Source organism: Elaeis guineensis, chromosome 9 (assembly GCF_000442705.2).
Source record: "Elaeis guineensis isolate ETL-2024a chromosome 9, EG11, whole genome shotgun sequence".
In the NCBI taxonomy this organism is placed as follows: Eukaryota; Viridiplantae; Streptophyta; class Magnoliopsida; order Arecales; family Arecaceae; genus Elaeis; species Elaeis guineensis.
Genome location: NC_026001.2, coordinates 7,044,947 through 7,068,399, shown reverse-complemented (window position 1 = coordinate 7,068,399; position 23,453 = coordinate 7,044,947). Strand labels below are relative to the sequence as shown.

General features: G+C 37.3%; 2 protein-coding genes across 4 annotated transcripts; one reads left to right on the top strand and one right to left on the bottom strand.

Moving 5' to 3' along the window:
• The first annotated feature begins 108 nt into the window (after window positions 1-108).
• LOC105051856 (protein disulfide isomerase-like 5-2) lies at window positions 109-5,714 on the top strand. The gene is given in 6 exon segments (XM_010932493.3): window positions 109-431; window positions 434-486; window positions 1,304-1,407; window positions 1,533-1,903; window positions 2,445-2,752; window positions 5,148-5,714. Coding segments are annotated over 6 exon segments (1,335 nt in total). The 5' UTR covers window positions 109-256; the 3' UTR covers window positions 5,472-5,714.
• A 936-nt stretch (window positions 5,715-6,650) lies between these two features.
• LOC105051857 (cleavage stimulating factor 64) lies at window positions 6,651-21,941 on the bottom strand. Of its 3 annotated transcripts, XM_010932496.4 has the most exons (11): window positions 21,540-21,941; window positions 21,216-21,294; window positions 17,355-17,529; window positions 16,674-16,707; window positions 16,023-16,261; window positions 15,769-15,846; window positions 15,157-15,192; window positions 14,570-15,058; window positions 13,434-13,787; window positions 13,039-13,117; window positions 6,893-7,032 (listed from the first exon to the last, which is right to left on the bottom strand). In XM_010932496.4, exons 1-10 carry the CDS (start codon window positions 21,577-21,579, stop codon window positions 13,079-13,081), a joined length of 1,563 nt encoding a protein of 520 aa, XP_010930798.1. In that variant the 5' UTR covers window positions 21,580-21,941; the 3' UTR covers window positions 6,893-7,032; window positions 13,039-13,078. The 3 variants fall into 3 exon arrangements, with proteins under 3 accessions (XP_010930797.1, XP_010930796.1, XP_010930798.1); XM_010932495.4 differs by lacking the exon at window positions 13,039-13,117 and having other exon boundaries at window positions 6,651-7,032; window positions 16,680-16,707; window positions 21,540-21,937; XM_010932494.4 differs by lacking the exon at window positions 13,039-13,117 and having other exon boundaries at window positions 6,651-7,032; window positions 21,540-21,936.
• Window positions 21,942-23,453: the final 1,512 nt, after the last annotated feature.

The window sequence follows — 23,453 nt, the reverse complement described above, 5'->3', positions numbered from 1 at the left end:
ACTTAGATTTTTTTTTTTTTTTCTTGTAACTCTTATCCTCTCTCTCTCTCTCTCTCTCTCTCTTCTTAACACAAAGAAGATCGGACATAGATATTTTAAATAAATAAATAATGCCGGAGCCAAATGGGGAACAAAAGAAGTGAAAATTGTCAACATTCCAAGAGAGAGAAGGAACAAAGGGCGAAGGCAACTTACCGAATCCAACGACCTTGCGGTCTCCATCTACACCGAGAGGACGAGGAAAGAAGCGAAGGCCATGGCGACGCACCGCCACCGGACGAAGCCCTTGCTGCCCCTCTTGATCTGGGTTTGGGCTAGGGTTTGGTCGCTCTCCTTCACCCCCGCAGCCTCCCACGAGTTCCCCACCGACGGCACCGTCATCGAGCTAGACGAATCCAACTTCGACTCCGCCATCGCCGCCTTCGACTACATCCTGTCGACTTCTACGCCCCCTGGTGCGGCCACTGCAAGCGCCTCTCCCCCGAGGTCACCCCCATACCTCCCCTCTCTCTCTATCTCTCTCCTTCCCATTTCCTTCTCTCAGATTAAAGATGGTGTTTTTCTGTGGAATTTGGTCGGATTAGTCCAAGATCCGAAAATTATTTGGTTGGAGCATGCAAGAATAGATCGCTGAGTTGTATTTGCTTTAGGAGTTGTTGTTTTCCTTTTAGATATCTAGATTTCGAATTTTGTGCATGGATGGATTACGGTCTAATTAATTGCTCGATCTGGTTGAAACTTGAACAAATAATAGAGTGGAGGTTGTGGTGATCTTTTGCCTAAATATGTGTTTGGTGAGACAAAAGTGTGGATTTTGATGAAATAATTTTATTCAAAGATTAAAGAAGCTTTGTCCTTTAGTAGCCTTTTGGTGCAAATATTCGAAATGAGGACCTTTAGGGAGGTGATTATGGTTTACTGTGCATCAAATGTATTTTGGTTACTTGATACTACTAGAGTAACAACTTAGGAGTTTATGCTTTTTCTCTGAATGTATTTCTGTTGGTTTTGGTCCATATGTTTTTACTTACTCTAATCTGTTTACTTAAGGTTTCTTTTTGAATGATGTATTGTTTCGTATAAATGGTAAAGAATTTTGGATTTCTGAGCCATTTAAATGATCGCTTTTGATGGTGCCTTCTTGGGTACAGTCCGTTCTATATTAGACTGTTGGATGCTCTTTAGAAGCCATTATCTTAAATTCTTGATTTGGATTCATATATTTTGTACCACTGACAAAATATTATCTTGTATTACTAAATTTTGAAGTGGCAGAGATGATGTGTTTTCTATTAACTTGCAGTTAGATGCAGCTGCTCCAATCTTAGCTGGGCTGGACAAACCCATTGTGATTGCTAAGATAAATGCTGACAAGTATAGAAAACTTGCTACCAAACATGAAATAGAGTATGCACCTTATGCCTTATTTTTTTTGGACCCTTTAGGTAATGTGCAGTATTTTCCTTTACAATTAATATGCTGAAGCTTGAGCGTATTGAACATTTTTCTTCCTTTTGGCTTTCTACATGCAGTGGGTTTCCTACATTGAAGATCTTTATGCATGGTATACCTGTTGAGTACACTGGTCCAAGGAAAGCTGAATTGCTTGTTCGTTTTCTAAAGAAGTTTGTTGCACCTGATGTTTCTCTTCTTGAGTCAGATTCTGCAATTCATGGTTTTGTTGAAGCAGCTGGCACACACTTTCCTATATTTATTGGCTTTGGCTTGGATGAGTCTGTAATTGTTGAACTAGCCGTTAAATACAAGAAAAAAGCATGGTTTTCCATAGCAAAAGGTTTCTCGGAGGACATTATGGTAGCATATGATTTTGACAAAGTTCCAGCACTCGTCTCTCTTCATCCCAAATATAAGGAGCAAAGTGTGTTCTATGGTCCTTTCGAAGGTGAGTTAAATAAGGACTTTCACATGGGTTGGGCATGGACATGGGGGCCATGCAAGGTAATCTAGGCTGAAATGTTAATTCATCTGGTTGCCCTGATATATAACTTTGCATGTTAGAAAGCTAGGCTAGCCAATAACTTGTCAAATTTTGTGTGCATGCTTGAATGATTAGATCAAGGAATAGAGGAGACTGCATACCTATTTTTCATTATTGTGTCTGTGACTGACCATGTTAAGGCCATTCACTTATAGATTTAAATGTTGCTTTCTCGACACACTTTAAGCACTTTGATACAGGTGTCCTCAGCAATTTCTTGCACAAAATTCTTGCATTTTTTTTTGCTCTCCTCAGTTTTTAGTTCTTGATGTTGTTGCCGCCCTCCCCCCTCTTTATTCATGTTCATGCATTAAATTGGATCAGTGACTATGTATTCCCTGTTTTTCCCTGTTTCTTCCTATTTGTTTTTCTCTTGAACACACATATAATATAGCATTTCATCCATGGCATACAGTATTCTGAGGTCCTTTGGTTCAACTTACAGGGCAATTCCTGGAAGATTTTATACGGCAAAACCAGTTGCCTCTTACTGTGCCCATTAACCCTGAAACACTCAAGTTGTTGACCAATGATGAAAGGAAAATTGTGCTGACAATTATGGAGGATGAGACAGATGAGAAATCTTTGAGTTTGATTAAAATTTTGAGGGCAGCTGCATCTGCAAATCGTGACTTAGTTTTTGGATATGTTGGAGTCAAGCAATTTGAAGAGTTTGTCGATACGTTCGACATCACTAGGAGTTTTAAAATGCCTATAATGCTTGTTTGGGACAGGAATGAAGACTATCATCTGGTAAATATTGTTTAATGACTTTTAGGTGCTTAATTGACTGTATGTATGGTTGATTTCTTTTTTGTTATAGATTTACTTCCGTTTCTGCTCATCATATGATTTTTTTTTTTTTTCAATTGGATTAGGTTACCATCTTCTTAGTGGATCTTGTTTAGATTCTTAGGCATCATGATTCTTCATACAAGATCAATAGAAATATCCATACTGCCACTTATCAATATGTGATAGAATGCTAATACTCCCTCAGTTAGTAAAAGTATTGACTGATAACCGTCATTCCAGCTTTGTTATGCTTGCAAATCTGCTAGCACATAATCTGTATTGTAACATTGTACATGTATCAATAGCTAAGGTGCAGCTGTTCTGGTGACTGTGTCCTCCTGGTTTCTATATATGTATCTAGAGGCATCACCTTCTGCAAGTTGATACTAGAAGATATGATTTTTCGAGTATGCAAGCACCTTTCAACTGCCATCAAAGACCTTTCTTGTTATATATTAGATGGCATGATGCTGCACAGTTGTGTGGTTACCTTTGTTGTTGAGTTAGTTTAGCTAAATTTTTGTTGATTCATGTTTCATTGAGGTGTGCTTGCAAGATACATCTAAAGCCTCAAGTAGAATCAGCATAAAGATGTGAACGAAAACTAGCATCCTTTTTTGAATTGAACATAGCATCCTTTTTTCTTGAAAAAAAAAAGGAAAAAGTAAAGTTACATGTCCGTGAGTGTTTGCCATCATTTTATTTTGAGCTATAATGGTTAGCACCGGATTACATCAACTTTAACAATTTTTCATTATTGATGTGCAGCCAGTGAATCATTTGTTGCCCTGAAAGCGATGCTTGCCTTCACCCTTCTTGGGTTTTGGGTGTCTTTTTTTCTTATCATATATGTTTAACTTAGCTATATATAAATGCATGAACACATGGGCACTGACCAACATAGGTATTCATAATGTAGCCGAAACAGTTTTTTTCCACATGACTGCAGATTTTTGTTGTGTATGTTGGGCTCTGAGAAAGGTAACATGAGATCCATATTAATTGGTAGGCTGTGCAGCTCCAAACACACTGCTCATATCTCACTGTAATTAGCATGTACACCTTGCCTTATGCCTCCACCTATCTAAACCTTTATAAAGAGTTGAGTCAACTGAGACTTTGTTCTTTCCTCATTGTTGAGATATTCTGTGCATATCATACATGGCAAGAAACCTTCCTTCATCAACTCATTAATTCGTCATACTGTAAATCCCTTATGGACCAAAACTGTCATTTCTGTTTATACCACATTTCCAGCTACATATCCTCAACTTTGTGCAATGGTTATATTACTCTAATCTTCTTCTTTCACCACATGGCTTTATAATTCTATTAGTTAGTTCTCAAATTTATTTGACAATCAAGCTCTGACCAGAGCGGGGTGAAAGGAAGTGATCAGTTAGTAAACTGATAAAGGTTGTGTTTGATGGGATTCACATACTTGCTGTCCTGTGAAAAATGATATATTGATATTAGAAGTAGGTGGTTGGGCTGGAGGGCTCCACAAAGTATTTGCTATCCCTATGATTCCGAAGTATGTTGTTTTTAGTAAATTGTAAAAAATAAAAAGTATAGAACTGTAAGTAGTCATAGGCTTCCTTAATTATTCATGTATCTATCAGCATAACTTTCCCCTATATACTTGTGTTACCATTTGCCCTTTTTCCGAATACATACTTGACTCTTTAGATATAATAAATACATGGTCTGCTAGCTACATAAAATTAATGGCATCCCCAAAAAATTGGAGCTGAAAGCTGTTGGAAGGAGAAACTGAGTATTAATTGTTCAGGAAAAGCCAGGAAGAACCTCATGAATATCATGCATATACAGCATTTGGCCTTGTCCTGTCTTCCCTCACATTTGTCAAAATAATGACCTGATTTTTTAGGATTTAATTTTCTAAGTCTATTACAATTGGTATCGAACCATATACTCCGCAAAGTGAGATAAACAATGTATACAAGGCTAAGGTAATATCTAGCATGCGTCCATTGTCTTATGCATGTATTTTGCTTCTGTACTAGATTACTGTGTTGGTTGCACTTTTCTCCTGGCTGCTAGCATATAAATTGAAAGCTTAGTTTGGTCCTTCAAGTTATTCTTGGCATAATAAATCCTTAAGTGAAGTTCATAATTTTTCATATGTCAAAAGTGCTTTTTTGACTTGGATGTTGGTTGCATACTGGTAATGTTGTAGGCTGTTCATGTATAGAAGTGCTGCTTCACATACCATGCTGTTACAGAGCTTTTTATTATCTCTTTCTTCACAGACTGTTCCTTCAGTAGCTAGTTTAAACAACAGTTCAACATACTTCTTATGTATGTGCTGATTGGATGATCTTTCATTTAGGTTGTAGGCTCAGAAAGCTTAGAAGATGAGGATCAAGGGTCTCAGATAAGTCGCTTTCTTGAAGGATATAGAGAAGGAAGAACGATAGAGAAAAGAATTAGTGGCCCTTCATTGATTGGCTTCATTAACTCACTAATAAGCATCAGAACAGTTTATCTTATTGTCTTTGTGGTTGCTATTCTCATGCTTATGCTATACATGACCGGTCAAAGTGCAGATGTTCCTCAGACGAGACAAACTCAAGCCAGGGATGAAGGTGGAGACAGGTCTGCTGCAGAGAGTGAAAGCCACAGGGGTTATCAACCAGGAGACAAGGAAGACTAAAGATGAACTTTCAGTTCATAACATCCTGATACCCTTTTGCCATCGGGTTTTCTTTCGAGCTTTTCTCTGGTTCTAACCAGTCACATCTGATGGTCACAGAGCTCCGGCATTCCATTATAAAAACCATCCTGAAACTTTAGTTGATTGGGGTAGTATGCTAGCATGATTCAAGATGGTATCTGGTATTTTGTAGAACAAATATTATTTTAATTCCTCATATGAGCATTTTCTTTTGGGGCTTCATATGATATTCTTTTGCGATTCTTGAGTTGATTTTGATCCGGCTATATGTTTGGGACAAAATATGCCCTAGCTCTTATTCAACAGCTTTCTTTATGGAAGGTCAAATGTTTATCAGCTGTGGGCTATAAAGAAGAAATTGCAAGCATGTAAAAGAGCATTCGTCATCCTGATGATTTGCATTTGCAAATCATCAGAAAGTGAAATAAAAACAATCATTGTCAGTGTGAATCAAAAAAACACATCAATTGCCAAAGTTGATCCAAAGAAAACAATCAAGATATAAAATTGAAAAGTGCAATACCATCTCTTTACCAGTATCAGACCTTTCTCATAACCCAAGACTTTCCCAACAGACACCCTAACAGATGATCCAGACTAGACGAGAGAGCAAGCAACAAGGTTCCCAATAAATTATAAAAATCAAATTTCATAATAAAACCCAAACGGCAATCCCAAAATCTCTGGAGGATGGTTTTGACTGCAGACAGGAAATAATGCTGCAAGCTTCACAGATGCCATAACGTCTGTCAGGTATATGATAACTTCATTATTTCCATCAAACAGGGGGGGCAAAAAGACTTCATTAATCTTAAAATGTAAACCACCCAGATACACTGCATTTATCACCAGATGCCAACAAGTTCAAAGCCAAACAAGCCTAACAATATGATCATGCAACCTGCAATATTCCAGATTTTACTAGGCAATGTTACTTCTAAAATGAACCATGTGGATGCTGGAGGCATCAAAAACCGCCAAAACCTGTATTCGTAGGAACCATGATGGTCAAGTAGGGCTTACCATAGATAGGATCGAAGCAGGGATACACCACTAAAGAAAATTTGTAGGTTCAATCTTCTTCCATCTGATACTGCTTTGCATTAATTTCAGGGGACAATAAAAGGGTATATCCACACAGGTGCAAAGTTGCAAGAATAGATAAAAGAGAGCTCCATGCTTTTCCTTGAATGGCAATGAATTGTACTCTACACTGAAGCAACGAAGCGAGCCTTGCATGGACTATTATGCTTTTCTCATCGCATTTATACATTGAAGACTGCATGCACAAATATATTTGATGGAAAATGAAAATCTGAAATAGATCTGGTATCCTGCCTTTGTGCATGTGTCCATGCATCTTGCCCATGCTTGGCCGAGGGCATTGAGGGATCAGTATACAGTTACACTACTTGCTCATTGATAACATCTGTTGGAGTTGAAGCACTTGCTGCTGCTGCTCTACAGGTAGTGAACTCAACTGCTCAGGTGTTAGACTCAGTACTTGCTGCAGAAGAACTGACTCTACTTCTGGTGTAAGCTGCACCAAGGAGAGAAATCAAGTGGACTATTAGCATAACTCGCATTCGGCGCATACCACCCATGCATGCACAAGAAATGGATAAGAAAAATTAGCGAAGATGAGAGCCCTGGGGCCTATACTGACATTGCCATCACCACCATAGATTCGATAAATGAGGATTGCAAAATAACTTCGATGTGATAAAATTAAATAAAATCCTAATACATTGTAGGCTTTCTTCACATTGATGTTAACTAGTCATTCTATATCTTGGTTAGAGCTTTAGTCTCATTGACGGAGCTCAAAAAAAGCAATGGACCATCTTAATTAGTCTCTTCCCAGTTCCCTGATCATTGCAGTTCTCTGACCTGGCCCTACTTAAGATACAAATTATTTAGTTAAGATTTAGATCTTATATGCAATCTGTCAATAAGGAATTCTGTTTAGCAAAGCTTAGGTGTCCAAGTCTGGGAGAATTTTAGTTTTATTGTTTTGTTCCAAAAGGACTCAATCTGGAAAGCACTTGCTGGCCAGTTAATCCAAAATCCAAGTTGGGAATGATTTCTTCCGGCTGTTTTAGAATTTCTTATTTCAAATTTTAGTTTTATTGTTTTGTCCCAAAAGGACTCAATCTGGAAAGCACTTGCTGGCTAGTTAATCCAAAATCCAAGTTAGGAATGATTTCTTCCAGTTGTTTTAGGATTTCTTGTCTTGCTTTTTCCAAGATCCTAATAAGGAAAGGTTGGCAACCAGTTAAGCCAGTTGGGGGCCATTACAAGCAAATTAATGGCATTGTACCTGGTATAATAATTGCAAAAAAAGGCGCAAGCCTCCTTCTCTCTCTTCTTCTTATGTACTTTCTTCCTCTCTCTCTCTCCTATTTCCCTCATCCCTCTACTTAATGCTTTTTGAGAGCGAGCCTTGGCACAATGGTAAGGCAGCTTGATTGCGACCCAGACGTCACGGTTCGAATCACAGAAACCTCACCCAAACCCCACAATGGCAGGAGCCTCATGCACTAGGCTGCTCTTTTCTACTCTGTTGTAATAAATTCCTGTGTTATGCAGCATATTTCAAGCTGAGATTCAGATCAAGTTAGACATCAAGTCTTTCCTTTCTCTCAGCTGTAAAAAATACCTGCTGTTACACAGCATATTGCAAGCTGAATTTTAGAGCAAGTTAGACATCAAATCTTTTCTACTACTTGCCCAAAAAGAGGAGCACAAAACAGCCACACAGTTCAGATTAAACCAGCTATGAAACTTAATCTGCAGCAACTTCATATTTTGTAGCCTGAACTTCAAACGGAGCGACACCAGATGGTATCAAAGAAAACCTGATCCTTCAAAATTTCCCTACATCTAAAGATATCTTTCCCTACTCTTTGCTTTCTTTTCCTTTCCTAGCCCATGCACAGCATGATATCGAAACTTGAGAGGCAGGAAATAGCATCATGGCTAGTGTTTTGCTTCTCATCAGCATGAAGAACAGCGCACCAATTTTAATCATGCTGTGGAGAAGACACATAAGAAGCTCTCAATGAGGTGCAACGCCTTTGTTAAGTGAAAGCCAAGGAACAGCAATAAAATTTATCCTGCTGAAATTGAAGAACCAATGATTGAAACTTTGTGGATCGATGAGACTATGGTCAAAGATATCCTCCGCTACCATGGTGGAAGATCAATTCAATGATTCCCTACAATTGGAGTATCAAATGCCAGCCCACAAATGAGCATAAGGATCGGACCATTAAATCAAAATTAAGCCCTTGTCCAATTGCAGTGGTCAAGATTCAATACTTCAATGATCTAGTCTTTACCGACCTTCCTGATCAAGCATTATCTGTAGTGTTACCTAGACACCTGGGAAGGGAGCCAGGTGTTAAGGCATCCCCGTAACCATAACCATCCAGCATCTTCCCAACTATTTGTGGTTGGGTCTGTAGATCCTTATTTACCAAGTATTCCTATTTAGTGCCATCTCTGATGTTACTTCAACTTTCTCCATATTTTTGCTCACAACCTATTTCCATGTTATCCTTGGTCTTTCTTACAGCCTTCAGTGCAAACTAAAGTACATCTTCCTACGAAAGCCTCCTCATATCTTTGTTGTACATGTACACATTTTAGTGTCCCCAAGTTTCAAAAAATGGCAGTGCATGAATATATTGCATATATAAACACGCACACACAAAATAGTACATATGTAACATATCCATTGTGTGTACTTTAGCTATCTCAACTCCTATGCTATTTAAGTTTTCTTGGATACACCTAAAATTAATTAAGAATGTGTTCAAATATGTAAGTTGATAAATAGTTGCAATAACTATTTCTAAGGGAAACATTAGCAAATACCTTAGCGGCATTTGTTATAAGGGAAATGCTAATGGCATGGCTTGTAACTCCTATTCTCATTTACTAATTAAGTATACTATTTTAGTCATCACCTAACTTTCTAAATTTGGTCCCCAAATTTCTTATAATCTCTCCATCTCAATAACCAACTTGGTGTATAGTGCTTTTTTTTTGGGTCTTCACGAGTGGTTAAGATCATTTTAGTGAAGCAAAAAAGGTAGATTTGAAGGTGTTATTATTAGGAAATAAAATTGTAAGTAGTTTTGTTAAAACACAGGTTCTCATAGAGTATTGAGTTTGACCTCCAACTAGATGTTGATGCACCATTTAAGATAATAATGCAATACTCTTAACCAAGGTACGCCATCTCAATACTGGATGCCATACTGCTGCCAACCTGTTAATGTGGTAGTATTGACATAACGAGTGTCGGTACACTCCATACTGTCCGGTTCAGTATAGTATGGCATACATTGAATGCCTTAGGGGTGTTCTTTAATAGGGCTGTTTTACTAAAACCATTATGCCATTGTGCATAAAGTGTTGATTACTTGAAACCAAGAGTCCTCATGCCACTCAGGAAAAGAGTGTCAGACATTAATAAATTTTATTGATATAAGTAAGATACTTCAAACTTCAAAGTGTTCGGACATGTTGTCTCATGTCATGTTCAAGTGTCTAGAAGTGCCAACACTTCAAAAACTTAATATATGAAGTATCCAAGGTCCGCAATCTCCGTATTGGATCCCATATCAATACCATGCTAATACAATGCTAGTATGCTCGGTACGGAGATCGGTTCGATATATTGAGTCTCAATCCTGTATCAACATGGTACCATTTAACTAGTATAGGGCAATATGCACCAATATGATGAACCTTGACATTAGTCCTACATGTCCAATGAGAGATCAAGGATGTTGCTTGAGATATCTAAAATCCATCCTCTAATAATCAACCTCCAAGAAAAACATGGTTAGACTTCATTGAATTCTAGAATTCAATAATATGATATGGTCCATGACATCACACGAATGATTGCTAGAGTGGAGTGCAATGAAAGAAAATTGGTACAGCTCAAAGCAGCAATGTCCTAGTTTAATCAGACCATCATCATCCTAGATCATTGCAATCAAAGATGGCTTTCACCCACCCTTTGCTTGTGATGCAAGTTTCTTATTTATTTTAAATATTATTTTTTATACGAAATACATCTTGTTTGAAAAAGCCTATGAACCTGGAATATCATTGTCATATCTAATAAATACATATATTAAAACAGAGGCATATGCGTTGGTAGAGCCTCCATTTGACACGTGGGGCTTTTGGTGGTATATGGCGGAAGCGCAATCACATCCCATATTTCCACCTACGGAAGTGAGGTCCAACATGATACCCAGATAGTGTAAATCTAAGATGAGAGAAATTAGGAGGATCGGGGGAGTCTATGCGAGTTCCGCAGATCTGGCCACTGGTGTAAATCTAAGACGAGAGAAATTGGGAGGACCGGGGGAGTCTGTGTGAGTTCCGTAGATCCGATGTTTCATGGTGTGAGGTTCCTACTGGCGGCCATGGATGAAAGGGTTGGAGTTCAAGAGGGAGAGCCACGTGTTGTTCTTAGAGATGATGATGGAGAGATTGCCGTCCGACTACAAGATGCAAGAGCTCAATCATCTCACGCTCGCATACTTCGCCATCTCTAGCTAGATCTACGCCCTCAAGGTCAGTCTTTGGCAACCACGAGGATGCTATCTGCCGCCAGATCGAGATCCTTCGCACCACCAATAACCCCCACTTTGTCCGATGCCACGGCATGTACGACCACGCCAGTGAGATCCAGATCCTCCTCGAGTACATGGATGGTGGCTCCCTTGAGGGATGCCGCATCTCCTTCGAACCCTTCCTCGCCAACGTCGCCCGCCAGATTGGCCTACCTCCACCACCAGCGCATCGTCCACCGCGACATCAAGCCCTCCAACCTCCTCATCAACTCCGCCCGCCAAGTAAAGATCGCTGACTTCAACGTCAGTTGGATCCTGGCACAGACCATGGACCCTGTAACTCCTCGGGACCATCGCCTACATGAGCCCCAAGCGCGTCAACACTGACCTCAACCACGGCATCTACAACGGCTACACCGACGACATCTGGAGCTTCCTCCATCAGCACCATCGCCTACATGAGTCCCGAGCGCATTAACACCGACCTTAACCACGGCATCTACAATTGCTACGCCAACAACATCTGGAGCTTCATTTTAATATTGTTTTTTAAAAAAAAATCGCATCCTGTGGATGGCATGGGGTTATAAGCTAGTTTTCTTATCTATAGTGAAACAAGTTGAGAAAAAATTGTCTATAAGAGATTACCTAGAGAAATGGGTAAAGAAAATTTCCATCAAGATTAATAGCTGGTCCATTCTTATCCTAGGCAAAGTCCTAAAGTAGTCTTTTCAGCAAGGGAGATGCTTTGAAACACCTATTAGCACCCATGAAAAGGTCTTCAGAACTGTCTATTGCTGCATTGGCAATTCGATACTCAACCATCCCTGTGCCTATATCACTTCCCACTAGTCATACCAATCCCCTTGTGCCATGTGGCAAGAGGATCTTTTTGCATGCAAGAAATGGGCACCTCCTGAAATTACCTCTTTAGCAAACTTTAGAGTCGAATTCTCAGAGGATTTTTAGTCTGATTGTCAAGTCCCAAAATGACTCAATCAGGAAAGCAATTGCCCCCCAACTAGTACAAATCAGGAATGATTTCCACAGGCGTAGTTCTTCCTTTTTGAGTTTTAATCCACAGAAGATGCTAATTGATTAAGTTTACTAAAGTGCATTAGAGCCTCACTGCAAAACCAGACAACTGGCATTCTAGTCGGAACTAATTTTGAATGAAAAGTCTGCAGAATCCTCCTCTCTTTTTTATCCTTATCTTCTTCCTTCTCTCTTATTTTCTCCTATTTCCCTCATCCCTCCATATAATCTTCCTCTGCTCTGAAACAAATTTCTTCTGTTACACGGCTGATTTCTTGCTGAAGTTCAAATCAAGTTAGACCTATAATCTTTTCTACAATATGTCCAATGAAAGAAGCAATAAAAGCCGTGAAGGGAAGACAAAAATTAGATCCGAACCCTGATCTGCAGCAGACTTATATTTCTAAGTTTCTAACAAAATATCAACTGGAGATACATCATCCATGGAACATACCTTCCTCTGTAATAGCAAGCACCGTTCCCCAACTTTTAAGCTGCCAATTGGTAAATTGACCATATGAAAATCTGTAAGTCATTCAAATCCTTTTTTTTGTGTGTTACCAGAAAATGTGTTCAAATTTATCCCCAAGACAAAATCACTCCTTCTGAAACTCCTTGGAAATCACTCTAATGGCCTCCAGTAAATCAATAAAAATCCATGGCAAAATTAGTTAAAACTTCGTACAAGGCCCTGCAAATATTAACACAGTCCTCCGTCCTAACCTAAAGAAACGAAAACAACAACAATAATAACCCCAGAAGAACTCTTTCTGACAGATGGTTTCATTTACACTCATGCAGACTAGATGGATTAAGACCATAGTATATTAAGTTTGTTTTAACTTTTAAGTATTAGAATATAAAGAAATGAAATGCTATTAAGATATAGCCTTCACAGATAAATCCCTTACATGTCTTTGCTTCCATTGTTGATTTGTACTTTAGCTCCTGCTAGGCTGCTCCCATAACAATTCTCGCAGATTTCATGAACTAAAATTTCATGTTCCATGATTAGCAGTTCTAGAACTTTTGGCTGATTTAATAGTCATGACTGTTATAGCATTTTCTCAGTAAAATTTACATGTACCTATCTATCAGATACACTGAAAACAGTCAAGATACATGTTGGTTCAAATGAAGGCAAGACATGAAGCAGAAAATAAGATAATGAAAGAAAGTTCAGAAAATAAAATAAACATGCAAGACCTATGTAAAAAATATGCTCCAAGAGCCTATGAAACAATCAAGAGCTGGCATGACAATAGAAAGCCAGAACTTCTTGATATAATATCCATGAGTAAAATACCTGAGGCATCTGTTTCTGTGAATGTTGCAGCCCATCAACACCTATCATTTGACTCACAGATACTGAGAAAGTACCAATTGTTTGAGCTGAACTAGGTTTACTTGAAGTAGAGTAGCTATTCATCAACTGGGGAGCACCACTTCCATCTTCCAGTCTACGTATTTTTGAAGGATGACTTATGCATTCTAATGTATCACCTGGCATTCCTGTTTGCTCCATCAAACCCACGCCCAAACTTTGTGTGCTAGTTCTGGATGCCTGAGTTGGATCATGGCTAACCAAAGCAGATGTGCCGACTTCCTTTGAAAGCATCTCCAGTTGACCCAATGGCAATTGGTAATTTGATGAGCCAGTCTGTTATACAACTACAGTTCAGCAAAGAGCAAGGAAAATTGGGATGCGATTACCAAAATAAATTTAGACAAATCCAATATGTAAACATAGATGAGCCCTGGAATATTCTGAATTATGTGAATGTTCAGGAAATAAGGTTTCTTTAAAACAATTGAAACAAACATGCAAAAGTATGGCATAATAGCAGCAAATGGTACTTGCAATCTTTTGCTCAGTCCTGTAAAAATGAAATTCCACATCAAAACTTAGATTTTACACCACATTTCAAAGTTACTTTTTTGCCCGTCCATTTCTTCAACTTATCCAGTGGAGCCTAATATATCCAACAATATAGATACAATGGGTAAGAAAATAGCAAATATCAATAATATGGTTGATACTAATTAGTGGTGCTGCAAACATGCAACACAACTGGATGCTTTAACTAGATAATAGTTGACAATGAGAACTAAGTATTATTTTCTTCAAAGCACGTATGGTAAAATTACATACCACCTGATATGTCTATGCTGGTCCTGAGCAATAATAAAGAAGATAGAATCAGATAGGCTGGAAATTATTTGGAAAAAATCAATTTATTAAATAAATCAACACCCAGTATATGCTCTTGCCGACATGCATCCTATACCATTGCTATAACATGGATAGCCATGAATCAGATAAACAATAGTACAAAGCTTGGCCTGAACTATAAGTCATACATGGATTCATGCCCATCATTATATTTTTTATAATTGAAAGCATATATAATCAACTATGCATTAAACAATGACAAGACTTGCCTGAGATATTGGAGGATGAGGCAAAAGTGATTGCTGGATGCTTGTGTTCGGGAGTGCCAGCTGGGGATGAGGCAAAGGTGTAGCTCCAATTGGTCTAGGGTGTTGCTGTAGAAGAGGGGGCTGAATCTGTGGTATGAGACCTTTGGATGCTGGTAAAGGTGGATTTGCCTGAATAGAAGGGCAACGGAGAGGGTGGGGATGTATTGATGATGTTATGGTAGCTCCAGATTTGCCTGATATTGTTCCCTGATGGAGAGCTTGGGTTTGTGGTGGCACAGGGTCCTGATATGGAGGTTGAACAGGGACATTGGGCAGTGGAATTGCGGATTGATGTAAAATTGTTGGGTTTTGTGGTACATTGGACATCTGACTTTCAGGTAGCCTAGACAACATTCCAACCAGTGCACCCATTTGTGAAGGTGTTTGGCCATGATGAGATGAAGGTTGGGGGGCCGAAGTTGATGATCGCTGACTATTGGCCATTTGCATCTGCAGCCAAACAATTACAACAGCATTTGTTGTTAAACAAACTCAATATCATTATACCAAATAAACATGTGCACCCTTCCGAGCGAAATGAGACAGACCATTTGTGGTGTCACCATGCCAAGCATTATCTGTGCCTGCAACAAGGACATAGCACCAAATTCCAAATTTTCAGGTTATCAAATATAAGTAATAAGCAATTACTAAATAAAATCACACATCACATCAAAGAATGATGATGAAGCAAGAAAAATCTAAGGTAAATCTGAAATTTGAATTGCATAAACCAGTTGTGGAAAATGCTAAAAACCAGAAGTATGCATTGTTAAGGTGACAACTGATGTTTGTGGGGAATGAAAATCTGACATGGACATAAAATTTTCCAATGTTATCTGAAAGTAAATAAAACATAATATGATAAAATAGTCATATAAAAACAAGAACATCATCAAGAAGCACCTTCTGTCCTGAGCATTTTCTAAATTCCTACCATTAGTTGCCAGGTTGGTTCATTATAAGCCGATTCAAATGAAAAGAATATTTCAAGATTTGTTAAAAGCTTGGTTATTTATTAATTAGAACCAATAACCTCCCTATTGATATAATGATCCTCACTTGAATCAGTCAGTAGACAATCTCAGGGCAAATAGCTCACCATCGTAATATAAAAAATGTATTCCGGTCTCTGAAAGTTGAATAAGTGAAAAAGCAACCTGAAAGAGAGCCTTTGGTAGCTGCGGACTCCCTTGCAGTAGTTGTTGAGCCAGTGCCTTGCTTTGAGTAGCCAGAGCCTATAATCAAACTAATGTCAGGACCTTATGGTAGGCATGTGTGTGTGAGAGAGAGAGAGAGAGAGGGAGGGAGGGGGGCTCAATTGATGTCAAGACATCCTAGCCAGATAATGAGTCAGGGTGTGTGTGTGTGCGCGCGCATGCGTGCATGTGAGAGAGAGAGCAGAAAGAATGACCTTTATCTCAGACATAATTTCACTTAATTGGCGTCTAGACATCCTAGCCAGATAATGGGTCAAGGGATCATTTCCCATTCCAGACTGGCTTTGTAAACCACTTTGGACACTAGAAGTCTGAGCTCCACCTAGAGCTCCAGCCATCAGAGATGCAGCTGTTGCAGCTAATGGCGGACCTATAGGTTGATGAAGACTTGAATCCCCAAGGATAGGGGGTCCACCTAATTGCTTCTGAGCATCTGCAAATTTCCATTAAGAGCGTTAGCAAAAAAATGGTTGCAAGCAAAATTCAAGACCTGAAAAAGCACAAATGCAAGAACAAAGGGCCTGTTTAGTATTGTTGTTGTTTTTGTGTTTTTGTTTCCCATGCAAATAAGAGAAATACCACATGGAGATTGATGTTGAAGATAGCATTTGCGAGGAACTTTTGCCATTCATTACTTTTATTTTTTGCTTTTGTTTGAAAGCAATAAATCTTTGCTTCCATAAGCTCTAAAGGTTTTGCAAACAATTTAAAAAACAAAAAGCCAGGTACATTCAGTCTAGTTTAATTTTCTTCTCAGATTTTGAAAACAAAAACAGAAAACAGAAGTGATACTAAACAGGCCCTGAACTGAAGCGGAGAAAGGGGAGAGAGAAAGGAAGTCAAACCAATACTTGATGTCAACCCTGGTCCACCACGACCCTGCAACAAAAGTTACCAATTTACATATGAAAAGGTTTCCTCATCAAGTATTATAAAATTGTGTTTTTGTCCAAAAAAAAAAAAACTTTGCATCCATCGAATGATAATAAAGACTAGTTGCAATTTTATCTAGATTGATCATTGCAACGAAAACACATCTTAGAGTCAATCATTATGATAATTTGCCACTTTATTGCAGAGCAAGAAATTTAGATATCAGATATCCAATTAGTCATACCATGAGCCAATTATAAAACATACATACAATTACCACATGCATTTTTCCCCAAAATTCAATACAAAAAAATCATCAACATGCACTTTAAGTCCTCCTTCCTATTGGTAAAATAAAACCTTTGCATTCCACTATGGCAACGGAAATAAATAAGCTAATGTGATCGGAGTCCTATGAAACACAATATGCTAATGAAAGTCGACTTAAGGTGGTAGCACTTGTTTACCAAAACATATCTCTGAAAAAACAACTTTCATAGCAGTAGTTAAACTAACTGACAAGAATAGCACAGAAATCAAATTATCGATCAGAAAGATAAATGTACATCCATCCCCATTCTATTAGTTTATCAGATAAGGTAACTGGAATAGAGAATTCAAATACATCTTCTATGTAGATAATTATATTGGACCTGTTCTCTGTTTCTGTCAGCATTTTTATCATTTTCTGCAAAATCAACTCGTAACTGACGGCCATTTATTTCATAGCCCTGAAGATTGCGACGAGCACTAAGAGCTGTCTCTTCATCCTTGTACTCACAAAACCCATAACCTTTGGGCTTTCCAGTTTCTCTATCCAATACTAGCCTGCATCAAAATATTAGATCATTATTTAGCATAGGCATGAACAATACGAACAGGTCCATCCATCCATGAGATGTTAAACTTTCTGCTGCCACAAACATTGCACTATCTTCTGATTAGTCACTTGAACAGTATGTCAGAAATTAGTATGCAGAAAGTCATGACACACCTTAGCTTGTCAGCCAGTGATGGATGACACAATGACACTCACTGATGTTTGTTGAAAGAAAGTTGAGTATTCAGTTAGTTTCATGAGCCTATGCAATATGTCAGATAAACCTTTTTTTCCCCTTTTTTAAAGAAGGAAACAAGAGATCAGCATGCAAAGTTTGTAAGGTGATAAAATGAAAGTCTCGCTAAACAGGACACCTGTAAATGTGTATTCTAGGAACAGAAACATAATATTATTAAACTATAACATTGCTAACAATAAGGTTGTGGGTTCCAAAAGGGCAAACTTTGATGTTCTAAAAAAGAGCCTCTCAGTGGATGAGGTTCCCACCACCCCAAGGTTTGGGGAGGGTCAAACGTGCACAGCCTTACCACCAAGCATAAAGGCTGTTTTCATAACCCGCGACAGCCCATGTCAGGATGGAGAAACTTTACCATTTTGCCAGGGCTCATCCTCAGCAAACCATGATATTCTATAGACCAAATATTGAAGGGTACTAGAAATCAAGGATTGCGTGATATCATTTGGAATCCTATCAATTTAGGTATTATAGAATTATTAGCAGAACCTAAATGCATGACCAGATAAAGAAGGTGGTGGAATTATGAGTGGTGATAGGTAATCAAGGAAAAGAATCGCAAAAAGCATGTAACGTCGAATTATTTAACATATATATAAAATCTAAAAAGGACAAAGAAAAGCTAGGAAGTTTAGTAAAACATGTAGCTTGCAAAAAAAACTATATGATTGAGCTCAAAGTATAAGATTTTTTATAAAAAAAATTATGTTTCAGAAATACAATAGGATGAGAAAGAAAAGAATCAGGGGAGGGCTCTACTAAATAAAATTATAATAATAAAGACAAGCAATAAGTTGGTAAATATACCGCAATTCAGTTTTGGTGAAGTACGGGCACAAACAGCTTTGCAAAGCAGGCAAAGTGGTAATGTAGCAGGGCCAAAAATTATACCACTTGAGATATGAAAAATCATTGGAAACTAGGTCAAATTTATTTAGCTGGCTTATTCAGCAATATCCAGAAAGAGGTCAAACATAAAGGTGGCATGTATTGGTACATCGACTGCTCTAAAATTTAGAATGGTAAACAAGGCTATGTATAAGGGGGAGGACGATGAATAGAGGGCTAAGAGAAAAATACTAACAACTTCAGAAAGCCAATTTTGCATTATGCCATAATAAATGCTGTCTCTTGCCAAGACAAATGATGGAGAGGTTCAAGAAGAAGATAAACCTCATGGATTTTTATAAAGATTATTATACAGTATTGCTAGACAAAATTTGGTAGGCACTGAGGAAGACATAAAGCTTAAAGGTAGCTAAAATTATCAGGGACATTTATGAAGATGTGCTGACAAGGGTCTGAAATAGTTGTGGTTAAATTAGTGATTTCAAGTCATGCCAAGCCTACAACAAGGGATGGAATCTCCAATAGCTTACCAAACTACTGAATTATCCTGATACTCAAGAGAACCATGGTTTATGTTACTAACAAATGATATTACACTACGATGAGATAAGGCAAATTTGGAAATGTTCTTGTGGTCAGAATATGTTAAGATAAAGGTTGAGAGTGCAGGTAGTGGAGAAACAAGTGAAACAATGTAAAAGGGAATGGAACTAAAAGTAGACAATAATTCATTTTTAAAGTAGCAAGCCAAAGAAATATGTTTCAACTGTATCCTCCACTTCATGCATACTGGCACCGAAGTTGTGCTCCATGTACTTCTTTTAGAACAAACCTCATTTTCAGTATATGTAAGATAAACAAGATACTAGTGTCTTTATAGCCAGAGATAAGTTAAGGTTGTGATATTTAGAAGATCACTTCCAACTCAGAATTCAAAATTCATATTGTTGGTTGTTGGCTCCCGTGGTTAGTAAGTAGCAACCTACTTTTGTGACATAAAATTTGTTGCTTCACTTCTATTAAAAAGTGGTCATTCACTAACAAAAATTATAGCAAATCCACACTTACTTAATTTGCCTATTTACATAACCTCTTGTTAATAAAGGAAATTATACATGCTCTCAGCAAAAAGTCTCCTAGGAAAAGTCAAAAACAGAGATGGATTAGTACAAACTAAAAGATCTTCACAAACCTTAAGGAAGCATTTGATATGGGGTGATTATCTCAAGATCAAGGGTGATATAGATAGAGGTGATGAGATCACTACATTTGGTTGCATCAGAGAATTCCATGTGACAGTGATCTCAAATCATCCTCGCTTCTCAAATCACTATGCAATCCAGTGATGAAATACTAGTCCTTAAGGTCATGCATTCAAGATCACCCCATGGCAGTGATCTTAATCCAAAATTTGAGGACAAAGGTGCCCCTCTATTCAACAAAAAAAATATATATATACAAATATACCATTAATATATTATATCAATATATGATATGATATGATATGATATTATATTATATTATATTGATATTATATACCATATTTATGATATATATTATATTATAATATGTTATTAATCATATTATTGTCATATTATTATTCAAGGATAATTTTAAATTATAGTTGAAATATATTATTCTAATTATATTTATAATGAAATTATTTAATATATTACTTATGTTTGTCTTATTCTCCTAATCAAAACAAATATTAGTATCAAAAATATATTTAAGTATAAATTAAAAATATTTATTCTATAATAATAATTATATATCTTTATAGGAATATATTAATAATTAACATATTAATATTTTATTATAATATATTTTATATGATTAATATATATATTTTTATGGAATATATTCGCATAGTTTTAGCATAATATGGACAGTGATCTTAGATTCCCATGGAATATCAAACAGGTTACTCATGGATGTCTAAAAATATTTAATCACTAGAATACAACATATCAAATATGGTGATCTTGGATTATCGGGATCAAATTACCTCAGGATAAGGATCATCAGTGATCTAAGATCAGCTTGGTGATCCAATTTGGGTCACCAAATGCCACCTAAGCTATCTGGGAGAGCAATCCTATTAATCTAAGCATAGCCAATAGGGCTGATCACATTATCAGCAACTCACCACATAATGCAAAGGCATGCTTTCCACAATGAAGACAAAAAAGAAAGTGAATTTAAGAAGTTCATAATCTATAGCTCCAGTGCAAGCTGCGAAGGAAATGAAAAACCATGATCTCATAAAAAAGAGGACGATAGAATTTGCCAGTCAGTTTGACCAAAAAAAGGAAAAAAAAAAAAAGAAGAGATTCTCGAGAGAAATTATATCAAACATTGAGTGATCCTTTCTAGACAAGCATAATGATCTTAACTACCCCAGTGCAGCGAGGTCAAGGAACCACAGACTTCTACTTTAAATGTAACTCGGCGGTTCTTGAAATCCAACGAAACAGACTGGCATTTTGAAAGAAAAGAGATAAAAAAAAAAAAGAAAAAGAAAAAGAAAAAGGTTTGATGGTTGATCTCCAATACACCAAAATTTTAGGGTTTTAAGAGGCGGCTGACCTGAAAGACACCACGGGGCCAACCTCCTCACATATCTGTATCAGCTGCTCCTCCGTGGCATCATAAGGTATGTTCCCAACTGCCATAAATTCAAAACAAACGACAAATATAGTTTCAAGACTTCCGGAACTGAGATAGGAAGCAACAAGAATATCAAAAAATAGAAAGAATATCGAATTTTTCTTGGTGAATCCATAGAAAAACGAAGAAAGAACTACAACAAGACCATAATACTCCCAGAACACAGATTCAATGGAAAGAAAAGCACCAAAAAACTATTTGTTCTCGATGCATCGAAGGAAGAAGTGGTTCTCGATGACTGACCGAAGACGCAGCGGTGCTGGGAGCTGGCGGAGGCAGCCATGTCATTGCCGGGGTTCGGCCATCCTCCGCCGCGGCGCCGCCGCTGCTCTGCCGTCGGTCCTGACCCCAACCCAATAATCCTCGGCGAGGGGACCTCGATCCATCACTACTTTATATGGACAACAATAAATGCTCAAAGGTCCGCTAGAGACACAGAATCTTTAGGGGTTTTAATACGCGCGTGGAGTTAGATCTAGAGGGGCTGGGAGAGCGATCTCTCCCTGTCGATTTAGGGCGCGAGGGCGTGATGGGTGGAGGCGTTAGGACAGGTGGGATGGCGAGCGTTATGTTTCCCGAATTATATAGCGGCCGGTGAAGGATAGAGGAGAGAGAGGGATTAACGACGCGGCTGATTGGACACTCGTATACTTTCTGGTAAATGGCAACAGGACGCAGGGTATCGCTTGAAGGTAGAAGCTTCTACTTTTATCGGGCTTGGCAGTTTGTTTGTTTGTTTTTTTTGTTTTTTTTTTTTTTTTTTGTTAAATATCACTTCTACCCCCAAAAAAAGAGTGCAGTTTAAGTAACTCATTTTTTTTTTATGCTGTATATTTTATTAGCGTCCAATGGTTCTGTGCATGTGAAAGAAAATATCAATCCACCAGCATTCAGTGGAAAGCTTCTAAAATATTTATCTTTTTCAATAAACCTATTTATTTGCTGAATTAGTCTTCAATTGGGCTAAATTGATTTTGGTTTGGTTTGATTTAATGATGAAAAATTAATGTTCAGCTAACGAGAGAAAAATGATAGAGGTAAGTGATTATGTATATTTTTTTTAATTTTATATAAGTTCAAAGCAGCACAACGAATACAGATTAAAATTAAATTCAAAATTAGAAGTTAGTCGTATTGAATTAAATAAAAAAAAATAGAAAATAAAACTATAAAAAAAGTTTTAAAAGTGGATACCAAAATTATAGTAGAAAGGATAACTCCAAATCCTCGTATCTTTCTTTATTGCTGGACTTTCAACTTTACATCTTCATCTCCACAATTCTCATGCAAAAAAATACGACTCTCCCCAAAGCTTTCTCTCAAAGTTTAATCTTGTATCATGTGCTCTCAATTAGCCTCTCACTGCTCAAGAAAATTGAGAGCAAATTTTCATAAAAATTTTATCAATTTTTATAATTGATTCCTCCTAATTACATTAAGAAAATAGTTATAAGAGAGATCACCTGATGGCAATATTCATTCCATAATTTCCATATGATGCAATCTATTTGAAAAAAAATAATATTAAAATAAGTAGTACAAATATTCCTAAATCCTATTGGATTTATAACTCATATACATGAGTCTATAGAAGAAAGAAATATACAAAATAAGCTAAAAATAAAGAAAACAATGTCCTTAATTCAATGGTTGTAGAACAACATTTTCATAAATATTGGAACATCTTTAACCTTATCATATCTTTTGATAAATTGGCAATTTATCTCCTTCATCTAGCATCTAATATTAAGGAATAAAATAAGATGGATGTGGTTTCATATATAAATATTGACTATGATAATGCTAGTGAAGTGTTTTGAGATTGTATGCACTAAGTTGGTTTCCTCAATACAAATTTAAGCTATTTTGATATTTGCAAGTCAAAACACCACCTCACATTCTTTTGAAGTCTTGCTAGAATTCTAGTGGTTTCAAAATATGCTTCATCTCATCATTTTAACCTAGTATGAATCTCAAAGGATTACCCTTTCAGACTTGTTAAGTATAGCTTTCAGTGTGGCCATTTTTTTCTCTTGCTTTGGCAATCTTCCATTATGTGGGTTGTCTTGATAAGACCTCTTTAGATTTTTGATCCATGATTCAAATAGCAGGTAAATAAGGATCCTTCACATGAAAACTTACCGATTTATGTCACTT

Excerpts from the sequence above, each read along its gene's own strand:
- LOC105051857 (XM_010932494.4), bottom strand. The coding sequence starts at position 21,579 with ATGGCTGCCTCCGCCAGCTCCCAGCACCGCTGCGTCTTCG. Across the intron at positions 21,295-21,539 it reads CCAGCACCGCTGCGTCTTCG|TTGGGAACATACCTTATGAT; the intron begins GTCAGTCATCGA and ends AATTTATGGCAG. Across the intron at positions 15,847-16,022 it reads AAATTATGTCTGAGATAAAG|GCTCTGGCTACTCAAAGCAA; the intron begins GTCATTCTTTCT and ends GTTTGATTATAG.